This window comes from Myotis yumanensis, unplaced genomic scaffold, assembly GCF_028538775.1.
Source record: "Myotis yumanensis isolate MYYU_CA2020_CCGP unplaced genomic scaffold, mMyoYum1.0.hap1 SCAF_7, whole genome shotgun sequence".
Classification (NCBI taxonomy): Eukaryota; Metazoa; Chordata; class Mammalia; order Chiroptera; family Vespertilionidae; genus Myotis; species Myotis yumanensis.
In genome coordinates this window covers 64150243-64173798 of record NW_027223758.1, presented here as the reverse complement: position 1 = coordinate 64173798, position 23556 = coordinate 64150243, and the positions used below count along the sequence as shown (strand labels likewise).

Here is a 23556-nt window from a genome sequence, read left to right as displayed (position 1 = left end):
AGTCTATTACTCAAATATTGTACAGAACAAAGCAACACTTAGCTGCTGTTACTTTGAAAAGTCTTAGATCTTAAGACAATCTAACACAAGAATAAACTCAAAATGGATAAAAGACTTAAATGTAAGCCATGAAACCAGAAAAATCCTAGAAGAAAACATAGGCAGTTAAGTCTCAGATATCTCTGGTAGCAATATTTTTGCCGATATATCTCCTAGAGCAAGGGAAACAAAGAAAAAATAAACAAACTACATCAAACTAAAAAGCTTCTGCACAGCAAAAGAAACCATCAACAAAATGAAAAGGGAACCCACTGAATGGGAGAACATATTTGCCAATGATATATCTGATAAGGGGTTAATTTCCAAAATATATACAGAACTTATACAACTCAATACCAGGAAGACAAACAACCCAATTAAAAAATCGGTAAAGGACCTGAATAGATACTTTTACAAAAAGGATATACAGATGGCCAACAGACACATGATAAAACTGCTCGACATCACTAATCATCAGACAGATGTAAATTAAAGCCACAATTAGATATCACCTCACTCCTGTCCAAATGACTATCATCAATAAAGCAACACACAACAAGTGCTGGTGAGAATGTGGAGAAAAGGGAACCCCGTACACTGTTGGTGGGAATGCGGACTGGTACAGTATAAAGTTTTCTCAATTAAAAATGGAACTGACTTTTGACCCAGCGATCCCACTTTGGGGAATATATCCAAAGAAACCTAAAACATTAATTCGAAAGATTATATGTACCCCTATGTTCACTGCAGCATTATTTACAATAGCCAAGAACTGGAAATAGCCCAAGTGCCCATCAGTAGATGAGGAGATAAAAAACCTATGGTACATTTACACAGTGGAATACTACTTGGCCAGAAAAAGAAAGGAAATCTTACCTTTTGTCACAGCATGAATGGACCTGGATATTATTATGCTATGCGAAATAACCCAGTCAGAGAAAGACAAATACCACATGATCTCACTTATATGTGGGATCTAATAAAATGAACTGACAAAATAGAAACAGAGAAATGGAACATACTGATAGCTATCAGATGGGAGGGAGTTTGGGGGGACCAGATGAAAAAGATGAAGGAATTAAGAGGGGGGAAAAAAAGAAAAAAATATGTATAACTAAAAGATAGAGAAAACAGTGTGGTGATAGCCAGAGGGATAGGGAGTGGGAGTAGGAGAGGTGGGCAAAGGGGGCGAAAATGGGGATAGAAAGGGACTATGCTTGGGGAGATGGGTGCATGAGCAGTATACAAATGATGTTTAATTGTACACTTGAAACCTGTACCCCAATAAATTCAATTTTAAAAAAAGCAGTAGTGGAGCCCGGCCCAAAGTGCCTCAGGGGTTGAGTGTCAGCCTATGAACCAGGAGGCCATGGTTCGATTCCCGGTCAGCACACATACATGGGTTGCAGGCTTAATCCCCAATGTGCAGGAGGCAGCTGATCAATGATTCTCTTTCCCTCTCCCTTCCTCTCTGAAATCAATAAAAACAAACAAACAAAACACCAGTGGTATTCTAATGTGCAGCCAAAGTTGAGTGCCACTGTCCTAAAGAGGCATATAACACGGTAACTGCCCCATTATCCCAACTAGGCTAGACCTTATCTCTTTCACTTCTAGAAAATAGAGGACTACAGAAGAGAGATTTCTTCAGCTGGCAAATAGTCTTCAGGTACAGAAAAGAAAGAATAATTTGAACATAGCACTTTCCTAAGTGAATATCAAATTATAAAATGAATATAAGGTTTGAAAATAAGATTTAATGCTACACTTTGCTTTATAAACATCTGAGCAAATACATCCATGTTTCTGTAAAACAAAAGAAATAATTTTAAATTTTGGAATAAGAAGATATTAAGAACTAATGTTTAGCTGGAAGTGAATTTTGTGGCACATTTACTCACAAATTCATTTTTTACTAAATATTACTTTTAAGGTTATATTGACTTCATTAAAAGATCCGCTTACAAATAGTTACCTCGATCACAGGGGTCTCAGCAATAGCGGTGAGAATGACTCTGCTTGCCAAGGCTTCTGCTTGGACTACTGTCTCAGCATCTGCTGTAAATGGCCAAGAAGCAACACTGAATATACATCTGAAAATCCCAGGATCGGATGGTATGAAAAGTACTTTTATCTCTTCTGTGGCATGAGGTCTTATGATGACTTTATTCTTGAAAACTAAACAAGGATATGCTAAAAGATCCACCTTAATAAAAAAAAAAACAAAGAGCCACATGGTTTGTTAAAAAATGGCTTCACAATGAAAATCAAGAAGGAGAATCAAATAGTTTTAAGATCCTTTTCCCGTCACTTGAACTACCAAACCTAGACATATATTACCTCTTCAAAAATATCCAAGTCTATAACTCATTATCTGTAGATTACAATTAGTCAAACTCATGAAACCTTATGAAGATAGGTTGAATTCATGGCCCATAGTCTATTTTAAAGCAAACACAGTTTTTGATACCCACACCTTCCTTGGAAAGGAAACTGAAAATTGCAGTACTTCACAGCCCTGCACATGGTCCCCGGACCTAGTTTTTGGTACAATGCAGGATGGTTAGACTGATCTCTTAATACTTCTTGTCACACCTCCAAGTCTATGATTGTGATTTGCTCCAAACCCTCCCTTCTCACTCACTGTAAATGGGGATCATCTTTTCTACCCCCACTTCCAGAGACAACACTGCTTCCTGAGAAGGCCTTCAATCTCACCACCTTCTATCCTCAACCCTTTCCTTCAACTACCTGCTTTTCCTCTAACCTCAGGATATGAGAGCAGAGGGTATAAGCTAGGAAAAAAGGAGAGTAGGGTAGAGACCGTCTTATTTTACCAGAAAAAGGCTATTACTAGGATGTAATAGGGGAGAGTAGACCACCAATGCTGGTCTGCAAGTAGCAGTTGCAAAATCAGGATATTACAGAACAGGTGCTGCTGTCCATATTTCCCACCCTCCCTACTCACTGATATGCAATCATAAGAGAAGATTTATATTCTAGAACTAGAACTATGACAGCTGTTACTGATCATGTGAGAGATCCTCACTATGGGTTAATGTTAAAATTGTATTTCCAGGTATTTCAAAACATCATGTAAAAACATAATAAATAGTCAAAAAGACTACTAAAGGTGTGGGCCCTAAGAGTAACTTGTTTTTTTGATAAATGACAGTAACTTATATTCAATCACATTTAACAAAACTAGAAACTCAAGAGCTTTCAGTGGTTTAAATAATAGCACTAAAAGGACATATACATAATTTCATAAATAACAATGAAATATAATGATTAATAAATAAATAATAACTGGCAGAAAATGAGAAACACATTCAGATTTCACCTCTTACACCAGAAGAATTACAACAAAAGAGGGGCCAAGAAAGATACCATTCCAATGATTTTGTACAAGGTATAAGGGGAGGGACATACTCCCAGTATAAAAGGACGTACTAGACAAAAAAGAAATCCAGCATTAATCATAATGCAATTGTTAAGTCAAAAGAGAAAGTTGTTAAAAACTTACCTTGTCACCATTAACACTAACACTGAGAACTCCTATGCTGACCTGCAGCCAGCGGGTGGTTGGATTAAGTACACTAAGGTGGGTTTGTGAAGCAATACCAACACAGCAAGCATGAGGAAACTTCACTTCCTCAGGTACTCTTACATTCCCTGGGTAAAGATAAAGCATAGTCAAAAATGCAAGTTATGCCCTACCTGGTTTGGCTCAGTGGACAGAGCATCAGCCTGCAGACTGAAGGGCCCCAGGTTTGATTCCCACATAAGTAAGGACACATGCCTGGGTTGCGGGTGTACGCCAGTAGGAGGTGTGCAGGAGGCAGCCAATCAGTGATTCTCTCTCATCATTGATGTTTCTATCTCTCTCTCCCTCTCCCTTCCTCTCTGAAATCAATAAAAATATGTATTTTAAAAAATGCAAGTTATAGTGAATACCTGATTAAATGCACAGCTAGTTAAATGGAAGTTTTATAGAAGACTACTTGTTTATACACAGAGGTATGGTATAAAGTGATCCAGGTCTTCAGGCTCCTTGATATTCTCTAAGCCTCAGAATAGGTTGGCCAACAATTATTTCTTGCTGAATCCAGCCAAGGAATAAGAATAATTAAAACTGATCAAGCTCACAATTTAAAGCTAATCAACTTTCAGATGTTACTACATATTACTAATCTCTTCTCCCCCCCCCCCCCCCCCCCCCCCCGCAAATATAAGCCACTGCCTAACCTAGTAAGAAATGATAGAGGTTCTAACTTGGATTTTTAATACAACCAGTCTTTTCACCACCCTTAAGCAGTTACTCTGGAATTTCCTTAAAGACAGCACTCCAGTGGCTGTGTGTACTGGGTCAGAAAAAGCACAGCACCCAGCTCTGCTTAGCAGAGTGACCGTCAACAAGAGAATCAGGGGCAGTTCAGCTACTACAGACAGAAGTGGAAGGGCGCCCTCTCTCACTACAGTAACCCTCCAAGACTTAAAAGCTGGAAGGAGACTCACTCCTTCAGGGAGGTGACTCTAAACTGGACATTTCCTAGTTGAAAGACTAACAGAACACAAGTGCAGAACACAACAGACAGGAAGACAAAGGTATTGGGAGTTTCATCTACATAAGTTTTCATATTTTTCTAAGGCCACTTCAGGGACCCTTGACCAGAAATATTCCAAATTCCAGGACAAAGGAAAAAACTTATGAGAAACTCAGGCCCATAATTATCTCTTTGAAACAAAACTAGTTTTGGAGGGTTGGGGGGCAGGAGGGAGGGGGGTAAGAGATCAACCGAAGGACTTGTATGCATGCATATAAGCATAACTAATGGACATAAGACACTGGGGGGTAAGGGAGGGCAGGGGATTGTCAAGGGCGGGGGCAAAAAAAGGACACATATGTAATACCCTTTGTAATACTTTTAGCAAAAAAAAAAAAAAAAAAAAAGAAGAAGAAAAGAAAATAAATAAATAATGTAAAAAAAAAAGAAACAAAATTAGTTTTTATGGTATCATTTGAGAAAACTCAATCTTAAGTAATAGCAAGCAACAACAGGCAATAACAGAAAAAGCATCTCACCAAATCCTGACATCATTTCTGAATCCCATGGTTCAATGCCATAATTTGCACCAACAGACTGCACAGGAAAAGATTTTGCTGTAGTTAGAAGATTCTGATGTGTGGTATTAGAATATGGGTTACAAAGGGAAGAAGTACCCATCAATCCAGAGGTGATATTTTGTCCTAGACAAATGTCCACAGCCACAGAGTTCTGAACATGCTCGCCTGTGACAGCAGGATAAGAACAGCTTCCTGAGAACCCACAGACGGTGGTGCTGCCAGTATAGCACGGAGGCAAAGCAGCATTTGCAGCTGCAGGTAGTGTTCCCAAATACTGCTGGGCAAAGGGAGCTGTGGCTAAAGAATGTCGAGTCAACAGTGCAGGAACTGAGGTGGGCATGTTCTGCATGTCGAGCGCAGAGCCATAAACCACAGAGCTGGGAATAGAGGCACACTGGCTTCCAGAGGCCATCTGATGAGGGACCCGGCCACTCAACGCACTGTTGGTAGTTGACGTATCTTCTGAAGTTACTCTCTTACTTTCGTTCCCAGATGCCTGGAGTGTCAAAGGGAGGCGTGGCAATGCTGACACAATCGGGTGCCTGAGACCTGACTTGCTCAGATGAGCCAGGCTGATCTGGTCCAATTCACTGGAGTTTGTAGTCAAACCGGTGGCAGTGGTTTCCGACAGATCTTCACTTTTGGAGGAAAGATCTTTACTAAATCTAAACGTAGGTTTTACATCTTCAGGTTTGCTACTCAGAGAAGTGGTTTCAGTCATTTTCTCTGTATCTGACTTTTCCTGGATAATATGTGACAATGTTTCTCTTCCTCTACCTTGAAATGAATCTTTTTCTCTCAACTTTTCCACAGCCTGTTCCTCTGGTGGAATTGGACTTCCTCGAATAATTGTGGTGCTCAACTCACTGGTGATATCACTCTGAGTGACAAAAATTTTTTAGAAATAATCCATAGATTATTACAAATCCAAATAACATAATAAACAGACCTAAACAATGTTAACTCTGAAAAAAAAAGTCTGCTTACACATAAAATAAATGTAGTTTGGCAGCTATGAAATGCAGGATTAAGTTTTAAAAAAAGTTTGCATTCATTATTTTATAGAAATAATTATGAGGAGATTAAAGAGGAGGTATATACCAATTCTATTTCTGAAAATATTTACATAAAGGACAAGAGAACTAATTTTGTAAAATTTAAGGAATTTTTTCCTTCTAAATTGTACAATAAAAATTTAAGTAAATTAGTAACAAAGGAATGGGGCGGGGGAGGGGGGAGCAGTGAGCAAGCTTTCAAATTACATCAACATGAGGTTAAGAATCAACACAAAACCAGTTCAAAGGCTCTCTCCCCCACCCACATTATTTGTCTACTAGAGGCCCGGCGCATGGATAGGCTCCCTAGGCCTGGCCTGCGATCAGGGCCAATCTTCCTTGGCTGCTGGCAGCCGGCCCCACTCCTTGCCAGCACCCTCTGTGTGTGGGGCAATTGGCAGGGCGATCAGGGCCCCAGTGCTGCCCGCATCCATCACCACCCACCCCCGGTTCCTCGTTCCCCATCAGGCAGTTGGAGCCTGCCCGCCAAGAGGAAGAACTAAGAGGTCAGCCAGCAGGCCCCAATCAGGCCATCGGGGCCTGTGGGCAGCTCCTGCATTGAGCGTCTGCCCCCTGGTGGTCAGTGCATGTCACAGCTCACCGGTCGTTCCACCGACAGGTAGATTTGCATATTACACTTTTATATATATCGATACTGCTGTCATATTTAAAAATGATAATTTTTATGAGCACCAAAGGCTTTTCAAATATCTAAGTTATGTGGTTCTGTTTTCTTAAGTATGAAGTAATAGCCCCAGTCAATGTTAATATACTCATTTCTTTATAATGCATCACCTTAGGGGTGACATCCACAACTGTTACACACAACTTAAGATGCACTTAACCTCGTTGATTATTTTTGGTACTTGGTCTGAAAATTTCTTCTGGATTAAAACTTTAGAAACAAAGACACTGATAAATTATTTGCCAGTCATCCATCCATCCATCCATCACTTAATCAATCAATAAAAATAACAAGAGCCTATATGTATTCAGTGATACGTTCCCAAGCCCTGTTCTCACATCACTGTCCCTCCTTACAGATGAAGAAACAGCTTGGGGAGATTGTATCCATCTGAAAGTAGCAGAGAAGCCATCAGACTGCACAATTCAGCTCTTAACCACTATGCTAAGAACATAGAGACTCAACATATAAAAGCATCATCTAAAAGACAGCTTTCATGAACAACATAAACTGATGAACAAAAATAGATCCAGAGACATAGAAGCATCGAACAGACTGTCAAACCTCAGAGGGAAGGCAGGGGGTGGGGGTAAGAGATCAACCAAAGATCTTGTATGCATGTATATAAGCATAACCAATGGACACAGACAGTAGGGGGGTGAGGGCATGTGCTGGAGGTAGGAGCGGCTGGGGAGAGGTCAATGGGGGGAAAGGAGACATATGTAATACTTTAAACAGTAAAGAATTTAAATTTTTAAAAAAATAATAACATTTTTTAAAAAGACAGCTTCCAGTGAAATGGTCCTCATCTTGCCCCTCTCAATGACTCCTACATACTGCTACTGCAATGAGCTTTGAAAACATCAACACAGATCATGTCACTGTTCTGCTTAAGAACCTTCAAAATCACAAATTTTACATCTAAGATGCTTCTTGGTTTGGCCTCTCCTCTTTTCCCCAAGTACATGATTCACTGCAGCCATTCCAAACTTCTTGGAGTCCCTCAAATGCAGTCTGTATTTACAATTAAAGTGGGGCCTTGACTTACAAGTTCAATTCGTTCCGTGACGGAGCTCATAACTCAAATTACTCGTATGTCAAATCAAAAGTGAACCAGTGAGACACGTGATGCTGGACTGATGCTGTGGCGTTCACTGTGACGTTCGCTGCGCCAACTAGCGGTGGGGTATCTGAAGCTGGCTCGTAACCCGAATTTTAGCTCGCAACTCAAAGCAAAAAATCAGCCGAGAGAGATGGCTCACATCTCGAAAAACTCGTTAGTTGGGACACTTGTAAGTCAAGGCCCCACTGTATCTGCCTTCCCCCATTTGTTTGTCTGCTTCTTCCCTGCCTAAGTCCAAGTATCCCTGAAAAAGATGGCTTCAATACACTACTATCCCTTCTATCGACACCCTAGTCATACTTTTTGTTACCTCCTTCTGAATACCCAGAGCATAGATCCAGCACAGTGCATTTCACTACAGAGTGTGTCTTGCATGTATGTGTCTTCCACCAGACTGAGAGTGTTTTAAGGGCAGATACTAAAATATTTGTACCTCTAGTGCCTACCCAACATGAGAAATTGTTTGATTCTCCTCTCTTTCTCCCTCCCTCCCTCTTCCTTCCTTGTACCCCTGCTACCCCCCATTTTAAAGATAAAAATGGCAACAGAAAGTATACAGGCAGGAACTTCAATCTGAACCCTACATCAGTAACACTTTAGAGCCAGAAGTCTTACTAAAGAAATAATAAAAGTGCTGCCCACCTTGCAGTCCTCAAGGCCATGATCTGAGGCCATGGTGGGACAGGTGCTCTCTTGTTCAGACACGTAAGTGAGCCCACTCACACTCGCCTGTGGACACATCAACTGAGACAACTCACTCTCACAGGGGGGCTTCTGATGATGAGCTGCTGAGCCAAAAGATTCTGAAGCACACCTGAAAGAGAAAACACCTCGTGACTAGAGTGTCCATTCTGTTATTTAACATCATCTACACTAGCAAAAGCCAATCCTGTTTTGCCTACAATCTTATTAATCTTCAGACTCTGCAATAGACAGGGGTAGGCAAAACTAGATTTACAGTTGTGAATATACAAAAGTTTATTCTTATATTATAGGTTTACATTATGGGTTTAATCTTATATTTATTTTATTACAGCTGTAAATCTAATTTTGTTTATCCATGAATACACATATATTATATTTGATAAAGCAATAAATTTACTGTCAAAAATTATATATATACTAGAGGCCCGTTGCATGAAGAGATTCGTGCAATAGGCCTTCCTTCCCCTGGCTGCTGGCACCGGTTTTCCTCCGGCACCCGGGACCCAGGCCTTCGCTGCGGCCACAGTGGAGAAGTGAAGCCTCTTCAGCCTTCAGTCTTCGCTGCTCCGGCCAGAGCCTTCTGTCTTCACTCCGCACCTGCGTATGCAAATTAACCACCATCTTTGTTGGGTTAATTTGCATACTTTCCTGATTGGCTGGTGAGCGTAGTGGAGGGATGGTCAATTTACACGCTTGTCTATTATTAGGTAAGATACATACATATATCTATATATGTCCGTAATTTTTGAATGTTAACTTACACCTTTTCAAAAAATTAAACTTTAGACAATTCCTATAACTTAAAGGTTAAGTTACTTTATGCCTACCATGATCAACTTGTCATAAAATCTGTGAAATAAGTTTCTTATTCTAACTCTTGAAAAAGTATTTACCCATCTTATTAGTGTTAAAAATGCAAATCCTGCCGAAACCGGTTTGGCTCAGTGGATAGAGCGTCGGTCTGTGGACTGAAAGGTCCCAGGTTCGATTCCAGTCAAGGGCATGTACCTGGGTTGCGGGCACATCCCCAGTAGGAGATGTGCAGGAGGCAGCTGATCGATGTTTCTCTCTCATCGATGTTTCTAACTCTCTATCTCTCTTCCTTCCTCTCTGTAAAAAAATCAATAAAATATATTTATTTTTTAAAAAATGCAAATTCTATATAATAAAACCCTAATATGCAAATTGACCAAACAGCAGAATGACTGGCAGAATGACCGGTCACTATGATGCACTGACCACCAGGGGGCAGACGCTCAACACAGGAGCTGCCTCCTGGTGGTCAGTGTGCTCCAACAGGGGGAGCGCTGCTCAGCCAGAAGCCAGGCTTATGGCTGGCGAGCACAGTGGTGGTGGCGGGAACCTCTCCCACCTCCACTGCAGGCAGGTGGTAAGGAGAAAGGGGCCCCAGACTGCGAGAGCCCCGGACTGCAAGAGGGATGTCTGACCACCGGCTTAGGCCCGATCCCAGGGTGATTGGACCTAAGACAGCAAGCGGACATCCCCCGACGTGTCCCAGACCTCGAGAGGGCTCTGCCACCAGTGCACAAATTTCATGCACCAGGCCCCTAGTGAATACTATAAGAGAAAAAAAATCCAAAATTAATGCTATTTAAAATGCTAATAAGAAAATAGTGAGATCAACACTCTCATCACACACTGAAGGTAAGGGTGCAAGTCTTTAAGACCCTTCTAGAAATAATTTGCTAATACAGAGAGCCTTCAAATATACTTACTCCCAACCTGGTAATTTCATTTCTAGATATCTATCCTAAGGAAATCAGTGAAAACAGAGAAAAAAATTTGTGAGCAAATTTGTTCATCTCAATATCACTCTAATGGCAGAAACAATGTAGTAAGTATCCACCAGGAGCATGTAAACCACGACAGATTCATTACACAATCTGTAACATTACTAATTTTCTTTTAAATACAGGGAATTATTATAAGCAGAAAAAACAAGAGTATAGCAAATTTGCACAAAAAATGGCTTGAATGAAATCGACAAAATATTTACAATGGTTACCTTTGAGCGATGAATCTATAATTAATTTTCTTTTATGTACTTTTTTCTTATATTGAGCATGTATTTTTATTATTTAAAGAAAAAAGGTAAGCACCTACCCTGATAAACTCGTTCCAGAAACTTCACTAGGAGAAGAATGACTCAGTGGAGTGGTGGAAGGTCTGAAGCTATCCTGATCATCTTCTGAACTATGTCCACCATGCTCAGGAGAAGAATTTTTCAAATCTATCAGAAAGATGTAGTTTCTAATGAGAACAGGAAAAAAACCTACTCTCTATAATTTTGTGAAATGTGACCAATTATTTGATACTTACCAACATTTTTAGGTGAGATTAAGAAATGTTTTCCAAAAGTCACATGCTTTTCACTGCTACTTGTTTCACTAAGATATTCATTTTGCCTCTGATTTTCTCTATTAGTTTGCATTTCTTCACACTCTTCTGACAGCAAAAAGGGGCCCTTTACTAATGAATAACTATTAGATGTTGGAATGGATATTGAGGTAGCTTTTTCACTGTTACCAGTATCTGGTAATTTGTCGTCAATGGAATATGTCTTCACATCAACTATTGCACTCTCACTCTCTCTTATATTTGTAATAACTGAATTTGAAGAGTCTGTTGTTCTAAATGATTCCTGGTTTTCACTCTCTCTGTTTTCACCATAAAAAGCAGCTGGTGTATCTTCTTCTGATTCCCTTACACTTATACTAGTAGCATCTAAGTCCACTGTATGGATGTCTTGTGTAGTGTGTTCTTTTGGCAAAGATAAATCCCAAACGTCAGACATACCAGTTCTTGAAAAGTTTCCCAGTCCACCTTCGCATCTACTAACTTCCGTTTTTCTAAGGTATTTCTCCATATCAAATGCACTGGATCCATTACTTTTTTCTAAATCATTAGCTATGAAATGAGACACAATGGAAACTTCCTGTTGTTCACCATCTTCCTGAAAAGTCTTCTCTCTGGTTTTATTTGAAAGTGCCTTGATCATGGCAGCAAGTTGGGAAGGATCAGTACTCACTGATGCATCTGCAATCGCTGAAGCAATGGTGCTTATCCTAAGTACAGAATCATCACCATCAGGTAGTTTGCCTTTACATCTTTGGGGTTTGCAATCCTAGAAATGAGAAAATTTACATCAGATAAATTTACCTCAGTCCATAAACAGGTACATATTAATCATTACTTATAAACTAGAGGCCCGGTGCATGAATTTGTGCACAGGTGAGGTCCCTCAGCCTGGCCAGTGATCAGGGCTGTTTTACCCAGTCCCGATCGGGGCCGACTGGGGCCAGCCAGCCGGGGGGAGGGACCATGGGAGGTTGGCTGGGCCGCTGGAGGTTGGCTGTGGGAGCACAATGACTACCAGGGGGCAGCTCCTGCATTGAGCGTCTGCCCCCTGGTGGGTCAGTGTATGTCATAGTGGCTGGTTGACCAGTCGTAACAGTTGTTTAGGCTTTTTTTTTTTTTTTTAATATATACATTTTTTTATTTCAGATAGGGAGAGAGAGAGAGAGATAGAAACATCCACGAGAGAGAATCATGGATCAGCTGCCTCTTGCACACCCCCTATCGAGCCCACAACCCAGGCAGGTGCCCTTGACCGGAATCGAACCCAGGACCCTTTGGTCCACAGGCCAAAGCTCTATCCACTGAGTCAAACCGGTTAGGGGGCTTTTATATATATATAGATGCTAGACAAGATTTAATAGCAGCAAAAACTTAAGGGTATAGCAGTGAAGTATCCTGAAAAAAAATAAGACAACTGCTATCAACTTCAATTGTTGAATACTGAATTACTTATGTAATCTGATTATCAATTGTTAAAAAAAAATCTTCAGGAGTAAAAGATGCTAAAAAGGAATCAGAAAAATAATTTAAAACCAAAAAATTAAGAAAATAAGATTGAGAAGCCATTGTGACATTGTGACTGCCAAGTATAGTTCTTGGTAATTTCATCCAATTGTAGAATTATTTACAGGAGAGACAGAAAAAGACAAGTACCATGTGATTTCACTCATATGTGGAATCAAATGAACAAAATGAACTAACAAGCAAAACAGAGACAGACTAGAGAATAGCCTGACATCTGGGGGTGGAGGGCTAGGTGGAAGGCTGGAGAAATAGAGCAATAAAGAAAATAAGACAAAGAACTTATGGATATGGACAACAATGCAGTGATTGCAAGGGGGGCAGGTGGTGGAGGGTATAGGGGGATAAATGGCGATGGACAGAGATTGACTTGGGGTGGTGAACCCACAATACAGTGTACAAATGATGTGTCGAATTATACACCTGAAACCTGTATAATTTTGTTAACCAGTATCAACTCAATAAATTCAAGTTTTTACAAAAGGATTTATAGGCAAGACATAAATAGGAATCATGGATAAAAAATTAAAGTGGAACCAAATAATAGAAACAAACACATTCAATATTCAAAAATGCAAGTTAAGAACTTCTGCCTCCAGTAAGAACAAACTAATACAAACCAATTATTGGTGAGAGCAATTAGAACTGGAGAGCATATTCAAAGACATCCCTTAAATGGCATTGGAAAGCTTTAAAAAAAAAGAATAAAAAACTATGAGGCCAAAATTCAAAAGAAAGAATCCCAAACAGGTGAGTCCATTACTGGAGATGCTTTCCCTAGGGAACCTGCTGTTTCAAGAGGCAGCTGATTAAATTTCAAGAAGCAGACAAGCAAAGCTGTTCATACGGGAGTAAGAGTATAAAACCTCAAGTTCAGTATTTGCCAATTATGGCAGGCAGTGACCCTGATAAACATCATAATTTAGGGAGAGACAACAAAGGACTACACCCTAGGAGTCAAAGTAAACAAAAATTAGACTGGCCCTCCTACAGACTGAGGCTAGGTTCTAATGACCTCAACTCAGCAACCAAAGTAAAGTAATCTGAGATTGCTAGAGTTCTTTGCTTCCTTTCAGAAGCAAACATAAATCCTGTCTGGAAGATATCATCCCCCATGACCTCCAATTATTTCAACAACTTTTCCTGTAAAAGTCCACCACTCAATCAATGACACATGATGTTTCAAGATAATGTGGCCCAAGTACAAGAGAAACAGACCTATCGGGGATCCAGAAAATAGTCATCAAAATCCAAAACACATCTGAATCTAAAACATAAAATCTAACATAAACTCTAAAACATAATTAACCCTTTGCGGTCCAATTTTATTTTTGGAATTCAAACAGTCTGGTCCAAATTAATTGACGGGATTGAATGTTGAACCGGTTTGCGGTGTGGACCTCATCCTCGACGTTGGACCTGCTCCTAGCGCCTGGTCTGTCAAGTCAGCCTGCACGTTGGGCCGAAAAGGGTTAAGGAAGTAAAAGACAACATTGAGACTCTAGCAGAGGGCTAGGAATTATAAAGAAATAACTAAATGGCCCTGACTGGTTTGGCTCAGTGTATAGAGCATCAGCCTGCAGACTGAAGGGTCCCAGGTTCGATTCCAGTCAAGGGCATGTACCTTGGTTGCGGGCACATCCCCAGTAGGAAGTGTGCAGGAGGCAGCTGATGGATGTTTCTCTCTCATCGATGTTTCTAACTCTCTATTCCTCTCCCTTCCTCTCTGTAAAAAATCAATAAAACGCATTAAAATAAAAAAAAATAACTAAATGTAAATTTTGTAACTGAGAAATACAATAACAAATTAAGAACCCAATCAATCGAAAACAACTAATTGGACACAACTGAAAAAAATCAGACTTGGAAGAGAATTCTGAAGAAAATATCCAGAATGAACTGTGAAAGAGAAAGTTAATGGAAACTACAAAAAAGAACAGAAAGATGGTAAAAAAAAAAGTATACTCTATAAAAGTCCAACGAAATTGTAACTGAACTCTCAAAATGGGGTAAAAATATCTATTTAAAAGATATTGGCAGAGAATTTTCTACAATTTGTGAAAGTCAACAAACAAGAATTAAGAAGGCCTATGGAAAAAAATTTAAAAAAGAAGGCCTATGAACCCTGAGCAGGATAAAACAAAAGATACCTAAGCACATCATAGTAAAATGGACAAAAAACAACGAAAAAAAATTTCAAGCAGTCAGAAATAAGATACATTACCTTTAGAGAGGTTAACAATAATACTGAAAGCAAACATTTAAAATGAAAAGATGTAAAATAATGTATTCAAATTGCTAAAAGTTGTTCTATGCCCTGACCAGGTGGCTTGGTTGAAATGGTGTCCTTAACACCAAAAGGTTGAGTGTTCAATTACCAGTCAGAGCATATGCCTAAGTTAGAGGTTTAGTCCCCAATTGGAGTGTCTGAAAGTCAGACTGATGTATGTCTCTCTCTCTCCCCCTCCCTCTTTCCCTCCTCAATCTCTATCCTATATAATAAAAGCCTAATATGCTGTCTGACTATTCGTTCAACCGTTAGACCAGTCGCATGACACGCACTGACCACCAGGGGGCAGACGTTACGACTGGTAAATTAGCTTGCTGCTGGGGCCCGGCAGATTGGGACTGGGCAAGATGGGCCAGACACGCCCTGGAGCCCTCCCACAATCTGCCGAATCAGGACTGGGCAAGAAGGTCCCGGTCACCAGATCAGGACCGGGTGAGACGGGCCGGACACACTTAAGACTCTTCAGGTGTCACTTTTCAGAACTATGACCATGGTGGTTTGCTTGGTTTGTTTCTTCTTTCCTGCTTTTAAGCAGATAATGCACTATACTCATTCCTCTCTATTAATGAAAACCTTTCGGTGTTGGGGGTCCATGTTTTCAACCTTTATAAGGAGCTTACTGAAGTCTGCAAAAGCTTCTATTAAACCCTTCACTGTGAATTTTCTTAGGGTTTCTTCTTTTTCTTCTCCTACAGTTTCTTTTTCTCTTGCCTCTTCCTCAGCTATACATTCCTACTCCAGTTCCAACAACTCATTAGTCAACTGCTCAGGAACCAACTCTAGGAGCTCCTCCATGTCATCCTCATCAACACCCATTAAAGTTGTTTGTCATCTCAATCACAGCCTCATTGGTTTTTGCAACCTCCTCAGCCTTGAGAAAATTCTTTGAAGTCATGGATGAACTTCTTGTCTTTTTCCAAATGCCATTCATACACTCCTTGGTAATATCACACCAAGCCCAAGCAAGGTCTTGATGTTCTAATCCTTCCATAATTGCATCAGTATCTTCCCAGAGTCTTCCTCAGTTGCAGCAAGAGCCTCAGCAAAGGTCCTCCTCCGGTAGTAGGCCTTAAAAGCTGCTGTAACGCCTTGGTCCATTGGTTGGATCAAAGAGGTAGTGTTTGGACAGAGAAACACCACTTTGATTTTGGGATGAAGAACACCAATAATAGGTTGTCTGAGCGCATTATCAACAATAAGCAAAATCTTGAAAAGTATGTTATTCTCCAAACTGTACTTCTCCATTTCACTGGTATCACAATTCGGGAGGGCGTCTTGGAAAAGGAGCTCGGTTGGGTCATCCATGACTTCTTATTGCTCCTGTAGTACACTGCTCACTGATATACTTGAAGGCTCTGGGGTTCTCACTGTGCCAGATTACAAAGGGCTTCGATTTGAAGCCAGCAACACTGACCCAAAGCAAGACTGTTATCCTGTCCTTATAAGCCCTGAAACCTGACACTGACTTTGCCTCTTTATGGATCAAAGTCCTTTCAGGAATATGCTTTCAGATTAGGAAGGTTTCATTCATACTGAATATTTGCTCTGGCGAATAATTTTCCTCCACAATCTGCTTATGTAGGGTTTCCAAAAAGTCTTCAGCTGCCTTCTCATCACAGACTCACCACTCACTTTCAGATTATGTAATAAAAATGTTTCTTGAATTGTTCAATGACTCAGAGCTAGCAGTAAATTCAACAATATAGTTCATCCAACCTTGTCTTTCAACATTGCGAAAAAACCTTTTGCTTTGGCCATAGTGCTGAAAGAGATACGCTTCTAAGTCTGGTGTTCAATCCAGGTACTTTAATATTCAAAAACCAATTAATGTAATTCACACATTACCACGGGAGAAAGTGCATGTTCCTCGATAGATACAAAAAAAGCATTTGACAAGTTCAATCTCCTTACAAGTTAAAAACAAAACTAGCGTCCGGACTATGAGCTCATTTGGGTAGCTCGGTTGGTCAGAGCATCATCCGGATACACCAAGGTTGCAGGTTCGATCTCCCGTCAGGGCACATACAAGGAAATCAATAAATGCATAAATAAGTGGAATAATAAATAGATGTTTCTCCTCTCTCTAAAATCAATCAGTAAATTGTCTTTCAAATGGTGGTAAAAATTTTAAAAGACATAACTGAATTTTTTTAAAAAGGCAACCATGTTATACTCAATGTTTTTTACATATGACCTTATATTTTTTAATGTTTGTATTGATTTTGAGATAGAGAGAGAGAGAGAGAGAGAGAGAGAAATATCCATCAGTTACTTCTTGTACACACCCTGACTGGGGACTAAACCTGCAACCTGGGCATTTGCCTTGATCTGGAATTGAACCAGCAACCCTTCAGGGCACGGGAGAATGTTCAACCAACTGAGCTACATGGACCAGGGCCACATATGACCTTAACTTGATCTTAGACAAGAACTAACATGATTTTAGCTTTCCTTCATGAAAGGCTTATGATACCTCTGTTTTGCCTTTATTAGCAGTTAATGTCACATCGTTTTCATCCACTTGTGAAATACTCTCCAGTTCTTCCGCCTGAAGTGTAACTGATCCTTCACTTAGTTGTGTATTGGAGTGTTCATTTAAATCTCCTGTAGGAAATATACAATATTCAACTTATATCTATACACTATCTCACAGAAACAATCTGTGGGATAAGGATCACAACATAATTGCCAAGGAAAAATCCTTTTACCCAAATATCAGTCATCTTCACAAAAACTGAATAAAGGTATAGTCACTAAGACAAAGGCCATACCATTGTTAATTTAGCTAAATTCTGCAAACAAATTTGTGGATTTTAATTTCTCCTCTTATAAGCTCATTTAATATTTTTCAGCTTTAAACATTTCACAAATACACAAGTTGAATTTATACTAGCAAAAAACAGCTGTTTGCTCATTGGATGTTAACCAAAAAAGTTTGATTTTAAATATTTATCATAGATATTTATCATACTATAACACAGTCTGAATCTCAAAATACCTCTTTATTTAAAAGTCTACCTAAATAGTAAATATAACAGTTATAATTCATTAACTCAGTTGTCTAATAGGACAAAGTTAACTAACCCATTTGAACAAATTAAATCTACTTTGATTTTTACAAAAGTATTTAGGTGGATTTTGGATGACTTGTTTCCAATTTAGATTTAAAAGGCAATGTGGGATTATATAAGAATCAAATGAATAACTAATACTGAAAAAATTGAAGTGGTTCATACATTTTCACTCATTAAGAACATAATCACACAACCATTTAATTTACTCTTTTTTTACAAGTTAAAAAAGAGTTACTAAAAATTCTTTCATTTAATCTATTACCTGAAAATGGATCATGGTTAAGACGAGCCATTTCTTTTTCCAAATCACTTCGTGATAAATCAGATTTTCTTATTAAAGCAACAGGTTCTCTCTCTTCTGGTGATCTAATAAAATAACCAAATGATGGCTACAAAATAAACATATGAATTATTTCCTTCATTTTCAACTGCTTTGAGAAATTCTAACTACTTTATCTTAATATTGGTAACCTAGCTAAATGATTTCAACAAATATTTTTTTCTTTCTATTTAAACTTAAATGACTAGAGATGAACTTAAAAGTCCACATAGAACCTTTTATTTCCTTACTGCCAGCTATCTTTAATCATCAGAACTAATATGGTCAAGTAATTAGTTGCCCTCACTAAGAAATCCAAATTAAAACAACCCAGAAATGACACTTTGTTCCTTCAGTAATTATTATTGAACTAGTAGCCCGGTGCACGAAATTCGTGCACATTAAAAGGGAATTAATTAGTGGAGATATTTTAATATTGCTATTGGCCCTTTCACTATAATAGAAGTGTGAGAGATGAAAGGAAATTAGTAAAATGTATATGAAAATAATAAATTTATTAATAAATAAACAGTAACAAAAGGATATAAAAACAGAGGCATGATATAAAAACGACAAAAACATGATATGAAAACAACAAAAACAATAATACTGTTGGGCCTGCGAATGATGTTATCAAGTATCCAAAAGGCCCTTGGCAGAAAAAATGGTTCCCCACCCCTGATAAAAATAGTCTCCATTTACTGGGAAGAACCTCCCTCCAGATCTTTTGGTGACTGCCTCCTTCTCTCTCATCATTTAGGTCCCAGATGTCACCCCGACTACCACAGCTAAAGCATCACCTTATCCTTACTCATTCTTCACAGGACCTATCATTATTGTTTGCATTTTTAATTTTTTACATCTTATTAAACTGAAATACTCCTATATTTCAAAATATGTTTTTAAACAACAGGTTAAAAAAATGAATCTTTAAGTTCTTCCCACCAACCAATGCTTATAACCATAGTAACTAACAGGTATTGATATTACCGCATGTTAGGTTTGGTGCTAAATACTTCACATGCAACATCACATTTAATTCTTACAAAACCCTGTAAGATGGCATTCCATTTTAGAAATTGGAAAATTAAGGCATAGAGGAGTTAAATAAATTATTCCATGTCATAGAACTGGTTAAAAGGCAGAGCTAGGACTGGGTCAAGGTCTGACCAACTAATAAATCTAAGCTTTTATCCACTATTTTAACATGTTTCTATTCTGTCTCTGCTTTAAAGATACTACTATGCTCTAGGTATACCATCATAACATTCAAAATATAACAGCTAGTCAATTTAACCGGTTCCAGTACATATGATACTTACTCTTTTCACACTGTAACCACCACCAAGGCAACCGAGAGCTTCAGATCTTTGAGCAAAGAACTCTCCCAAAGAGAGACGTAAATAACTGGCATCGTCTTTGTTCAAATCTGATGTGCTAAGTGATTTCCTCAACAAATTGTAATTAACTGAAGTTCCCCACGACGTATCCCTTAGTGCAACTGAAGTATTCTGGGCATCTATATTTTCTTCCTAGGAAGAAAGTTATTATTTCACGTTATTTCCCCAGCAAGCCTTCTTTCTGTTTTTCTCATATTTAAAAAAAAAAAGAAAAAAGAAAGAAAATTTAATTTTTTTAAAAATGTGGACAAATTCAACCTTAAGCAGCAAATACAGGTAATGAAGTCCAGAAGAAGAGAACTTCATTTTACATACTTTGAGTTTTAATATACAGTTTTAATATGTTGCTTAATCAAACACTGACTTTCATTAATATAAATCTTTAGAAAGGAGCATATTTTCAATAAAAACAAATAGCATTACCTCATTTTAAAATATGGTTAAAAACTGGAAATATCTTTGAAGACTATTAAGTTGATTTTAAGCAAATTAAATATTATTTCAGTATGCCAGTTATTTTTTCAATCAATAATTTCGAGTGTAAAGAAAAAAGCAGAAATTGTCTAATTATGAGGAAAGCAAGATAAAATTCTATACTAACCATATATCTATTCAGATAGGAATAAAAATTTTGCTACATTTAAATTAATACAGGAAAAATTTTAAACTTTGGTTAATGCCCATAAAATACAAACCTGCATAAATTGGTGCTCTTTATTAAATTCTTCTTCATCTTGTGCAATCAACTCCAATGCCTCAGCTTAAAAAGAATAGGTGTATAATATTATATGATGCCAATTAAATACTAGCATATAAATAAAACATAGCTAGTTAGGAAAATGAAATACTAAAGAAATAAAAAATTTAAAAGATATGTGAAAGCTTCTCTCACACAATTGATGCATCTGCATTAAGTACATAGTCTATGGTACTCAAACTTTTGGTAATAGACACCCTCCTGTGATTGATTTAATCAGTTATTAAAGTGCCCTAACTCACTAAAGGGGGCTTTACAATCTAAGATTTTTGTTTTTAAAAGACTCATTAATTTTAGCTTTAAAGATCTGGTACACTTGAGTTAAGGTACCCCATGAACACCCTGGTATTTCATCTGGAACTAATGGACTGACAAGCCATTCTGTAGGCTCATCATGAAGATGTCTGCTGGGTTGCCCAACCACCTGTTTTGTCCATAACTGTCCCAGTTTTAGAGAGGAGAAATCCTACATCCCAGCAAATCCCACAACTTGAGCAAACAGTAACAAGAGGTCCCGCGGTGTAAGCACCTCGATTCACCTTAGGGTAATGAATGGGTCTGAATCAACCCCTAGGCCAAGGCCACAAACTAAAATGGCTCAGAAGCTAGGAGTGAATGAGCAAAGAGGGCCAGGTGTAACACAATACGGAGTGGTGGGACAGTGGCAACCTAGAAAGCCACTAGTTTAATGCTCCTGCTCCAGACAGTAGAATTAAAAAGAATTTTACACATATTGGCTAAATCAGAAAAGGCTACAGGCTAAATGCTAGGCTGCCTGCCTGTTGCTTATCCTGGGCCTTTGCCTGGTATTTCAAAATAGGAGCAGAAAGGGGAAGAGTCAATAGCAACCAGAAGGGACAGTCCACTTGTGGCTCCCACAAGAAGGATATCTCCCACTCTTACAGATCCATCAAGGGCTAATCCAATCCAAACTGCCCTTTTGAAAATCCTCACAGTCCCAGATTAACATCTTGAGACAAAATGAGAATAGATACAAGAGAATATTTCTAGTTAGGAAAAGTACAGCACCAAAGATAGGTCATGAGTTTTACTTGTTAAAATAGTGCTGATTCTTTACCTTTCTTTTATATAAGCACATTCTAACCTAGAGGTATAAATAAGCATCAATGGAACCATGAAGCTCCCGAAATCATATGCTAAATTTTCCATGAAAATTCTCTGTGGGGTACCATAAGTTAAAAAACCACTGCCCAGCTCTAGCCGGTTTAGCTCAGTGGATAGTGTCGGCCTGCAGACTAAAGGGTCCCGGGTTTGATTCCATTCAAGGGCACATGCCGGGTTGCTGGCTTGGTCCCCAATAGGGGGCAGGCAGGAGGCAGCTGATCAAAGATTCTCTCTCATCATTGATGTTTCTATCTCTCTCTCCTTCTACCTTCCTCTCTGAAATCAATAAAAAATATTTTTAAAAATTAATACTATAATTCATGTAAATACGCACACAAAGGATCAGTACATAATAAGTGCTCAATAAAACATGGCTTTAAAAACAAACAAACAAAAAAACCATTGCCCTGCTTGGCAGGTGTGGCTCAGTGGTTGAGCTTCAACCTATGAACCAGGAGGTCATGGTTCAATTCCTTGTCAGGGCGCATGCCCAGGTTTTGGTTCAATCCCCAGTGAGGGTGTGCAAAAGGCAGCCAATCAATGATTCTCTCTCATCATGTTTCTATCTTTCTCTCCCTTCTTCTCTGAAATCAATAAAAATATACACATATATATTTTAAATGATACCACTTTAAAAATTGAAATAAAAACCACCACTGCCCTAAAATCAGAAAGTATAAACCAACTAAATCTAACATCCAAGAGAAGGAGGAAATCAGCCCATAAGACGGTAACTCAGAAACCTATACAGTCTTATTAACTAATGTCACCCCAATAAATTTATTTTAAAAATAAAATTTAATAAAACTCAAAAGTTCATTTTGAATAAATATCACATTTTTTTAAAAGTATATAGCTCCTTGCCGAAACCGGTTTGGCTCAGTGGATAGAGCGTCGGACTGTGGACTGAAAGGTCCCGGGTTCGATTCCGGTCAAGGGCATGTACCTGGGTTGCGGGCACATCCCCAGTGGGAGATGTGCAGGAGGCAGCTGATCGATGTTTCTCTCTCATCGATGTTTCTAACTCTCTATCTCTCTTCCTTCCTCTCTGTAAAAAATCAATAAAATATATTTTTTTTAAAAAAGTATACATCTCCAATTGCTATTTATTATATTCCTAAGCATTTTTTTCTCCGAACTTTGAGATTCTTCAGTTAAAAATCTGTAGTAATGTTCATCAGAAATTAGTCACAAATTATGAGAAAGCAGAACTGCATTTTTTGAGTCTATGCCCAATTGTTTGTCGTATCTAAAACAAGAGTCCTTTCAAATGTCACCTGAAAGTTCTAGTTGTTAAATTTTGAAGCAGGCCTTAGTCCTACTCCCTGACCCCCTGCCTAGTGTTTAAATCCAAGGTCATAAAATAGAAGTAATGTACATAGTACCTCAGATATATGGAACTAATGAAGAGGACAGAAATGGGGAAGAGTAGTAGTATCTCAAGTAAAGTTTCTGAAAAAGTTTATTAAATAGGTAAGTTTTCATTTAAAATGACTTTGATATTATAAAAATTATGCCCTTGGTCCATTCTTCTTCTGCTGGATATCTCTTACATTTTCAAATTCCCTACCCTATTCCTATTAAAAGGCTCCCATTTTATTCATATGCTCCACTGGCTCTGGTTCCCTTTGATATAGTTCATCCTTTCTTTTCTTCAAATTTAATATTTTTCCATATTCATTTTCTCCATTTCCTCACCACCCATGTTAGTCATCCCACAAGTAAGCTTTCCTTAAATTCCTCCATTATCTATTTATTTTTTCCTTTAATAGAACACGTTCACATAGTTCAAAATTAAAAAAGTATATGTATGCATACTATGCTGCAATAAAGACTTTTAAAAAGTTAACCCCAAAAAATAAATTAAATTAAATTAAAAAATAGTTAAGCCCTAACCAGCTTGGCTCAATGAATAGAGCGTCAGCCTGCGGACTCAAGGGTCCCAGGTTCGATTCC

At 38.5% G+C, this 23556-nt stretch overlaps 1 protein-coding gene across 4 annotated transcripts in view; it reads right to left on the bottom strand.

Annotated features, from left to right (window-relative positions):
* Window positions 1-23556, bottom strand: part of CEP192 (centrosomal protein 192) — a 99045-nt gene that overhangs the window by 42168 nt on the left and 33321 nt on the right. For all 4 annotated transcript variants that reach the window (XM_070420704.1, XM_070420705.1, XM_070420706.1 and 1 more), the window contains exons 13-22: window positions 20414-20478; window positions 19641-19850; window positions 18262-18388; window positions 17399-17529; window positions 11076-11880; window positions 10860-10986; window positions 8673-8844; window positions 5126-6047; window positions 3566-3714; window positions 2015-2245 (exon numbers count right to left, since the gene is read on the bottom strand). In XM_070420704.1, the coding sequence (XP_070276805.1) occupies window positions 2015-2245; window positions 3566-3714; window positions 5126-6047; window positions 8673-8844; window positions 10860-10986; window positions 11076-11880; window positions 17399-17529; window positions 18262-18388; window positions 19641-19850; window positions 20414-20478 (2939 nt within the window). The remainder of the gene's footprint in view (window positions 1-2014; window positions 2246-3565; window positions 3715-5125; window positions 6048-8672; window positions 8845-10859; window positions 10987-11075; window positions 11881-17398; window positions 17530-18261; window positions 18389-19640; window positions 19851-20413; window positions 20479-23556) is intronic.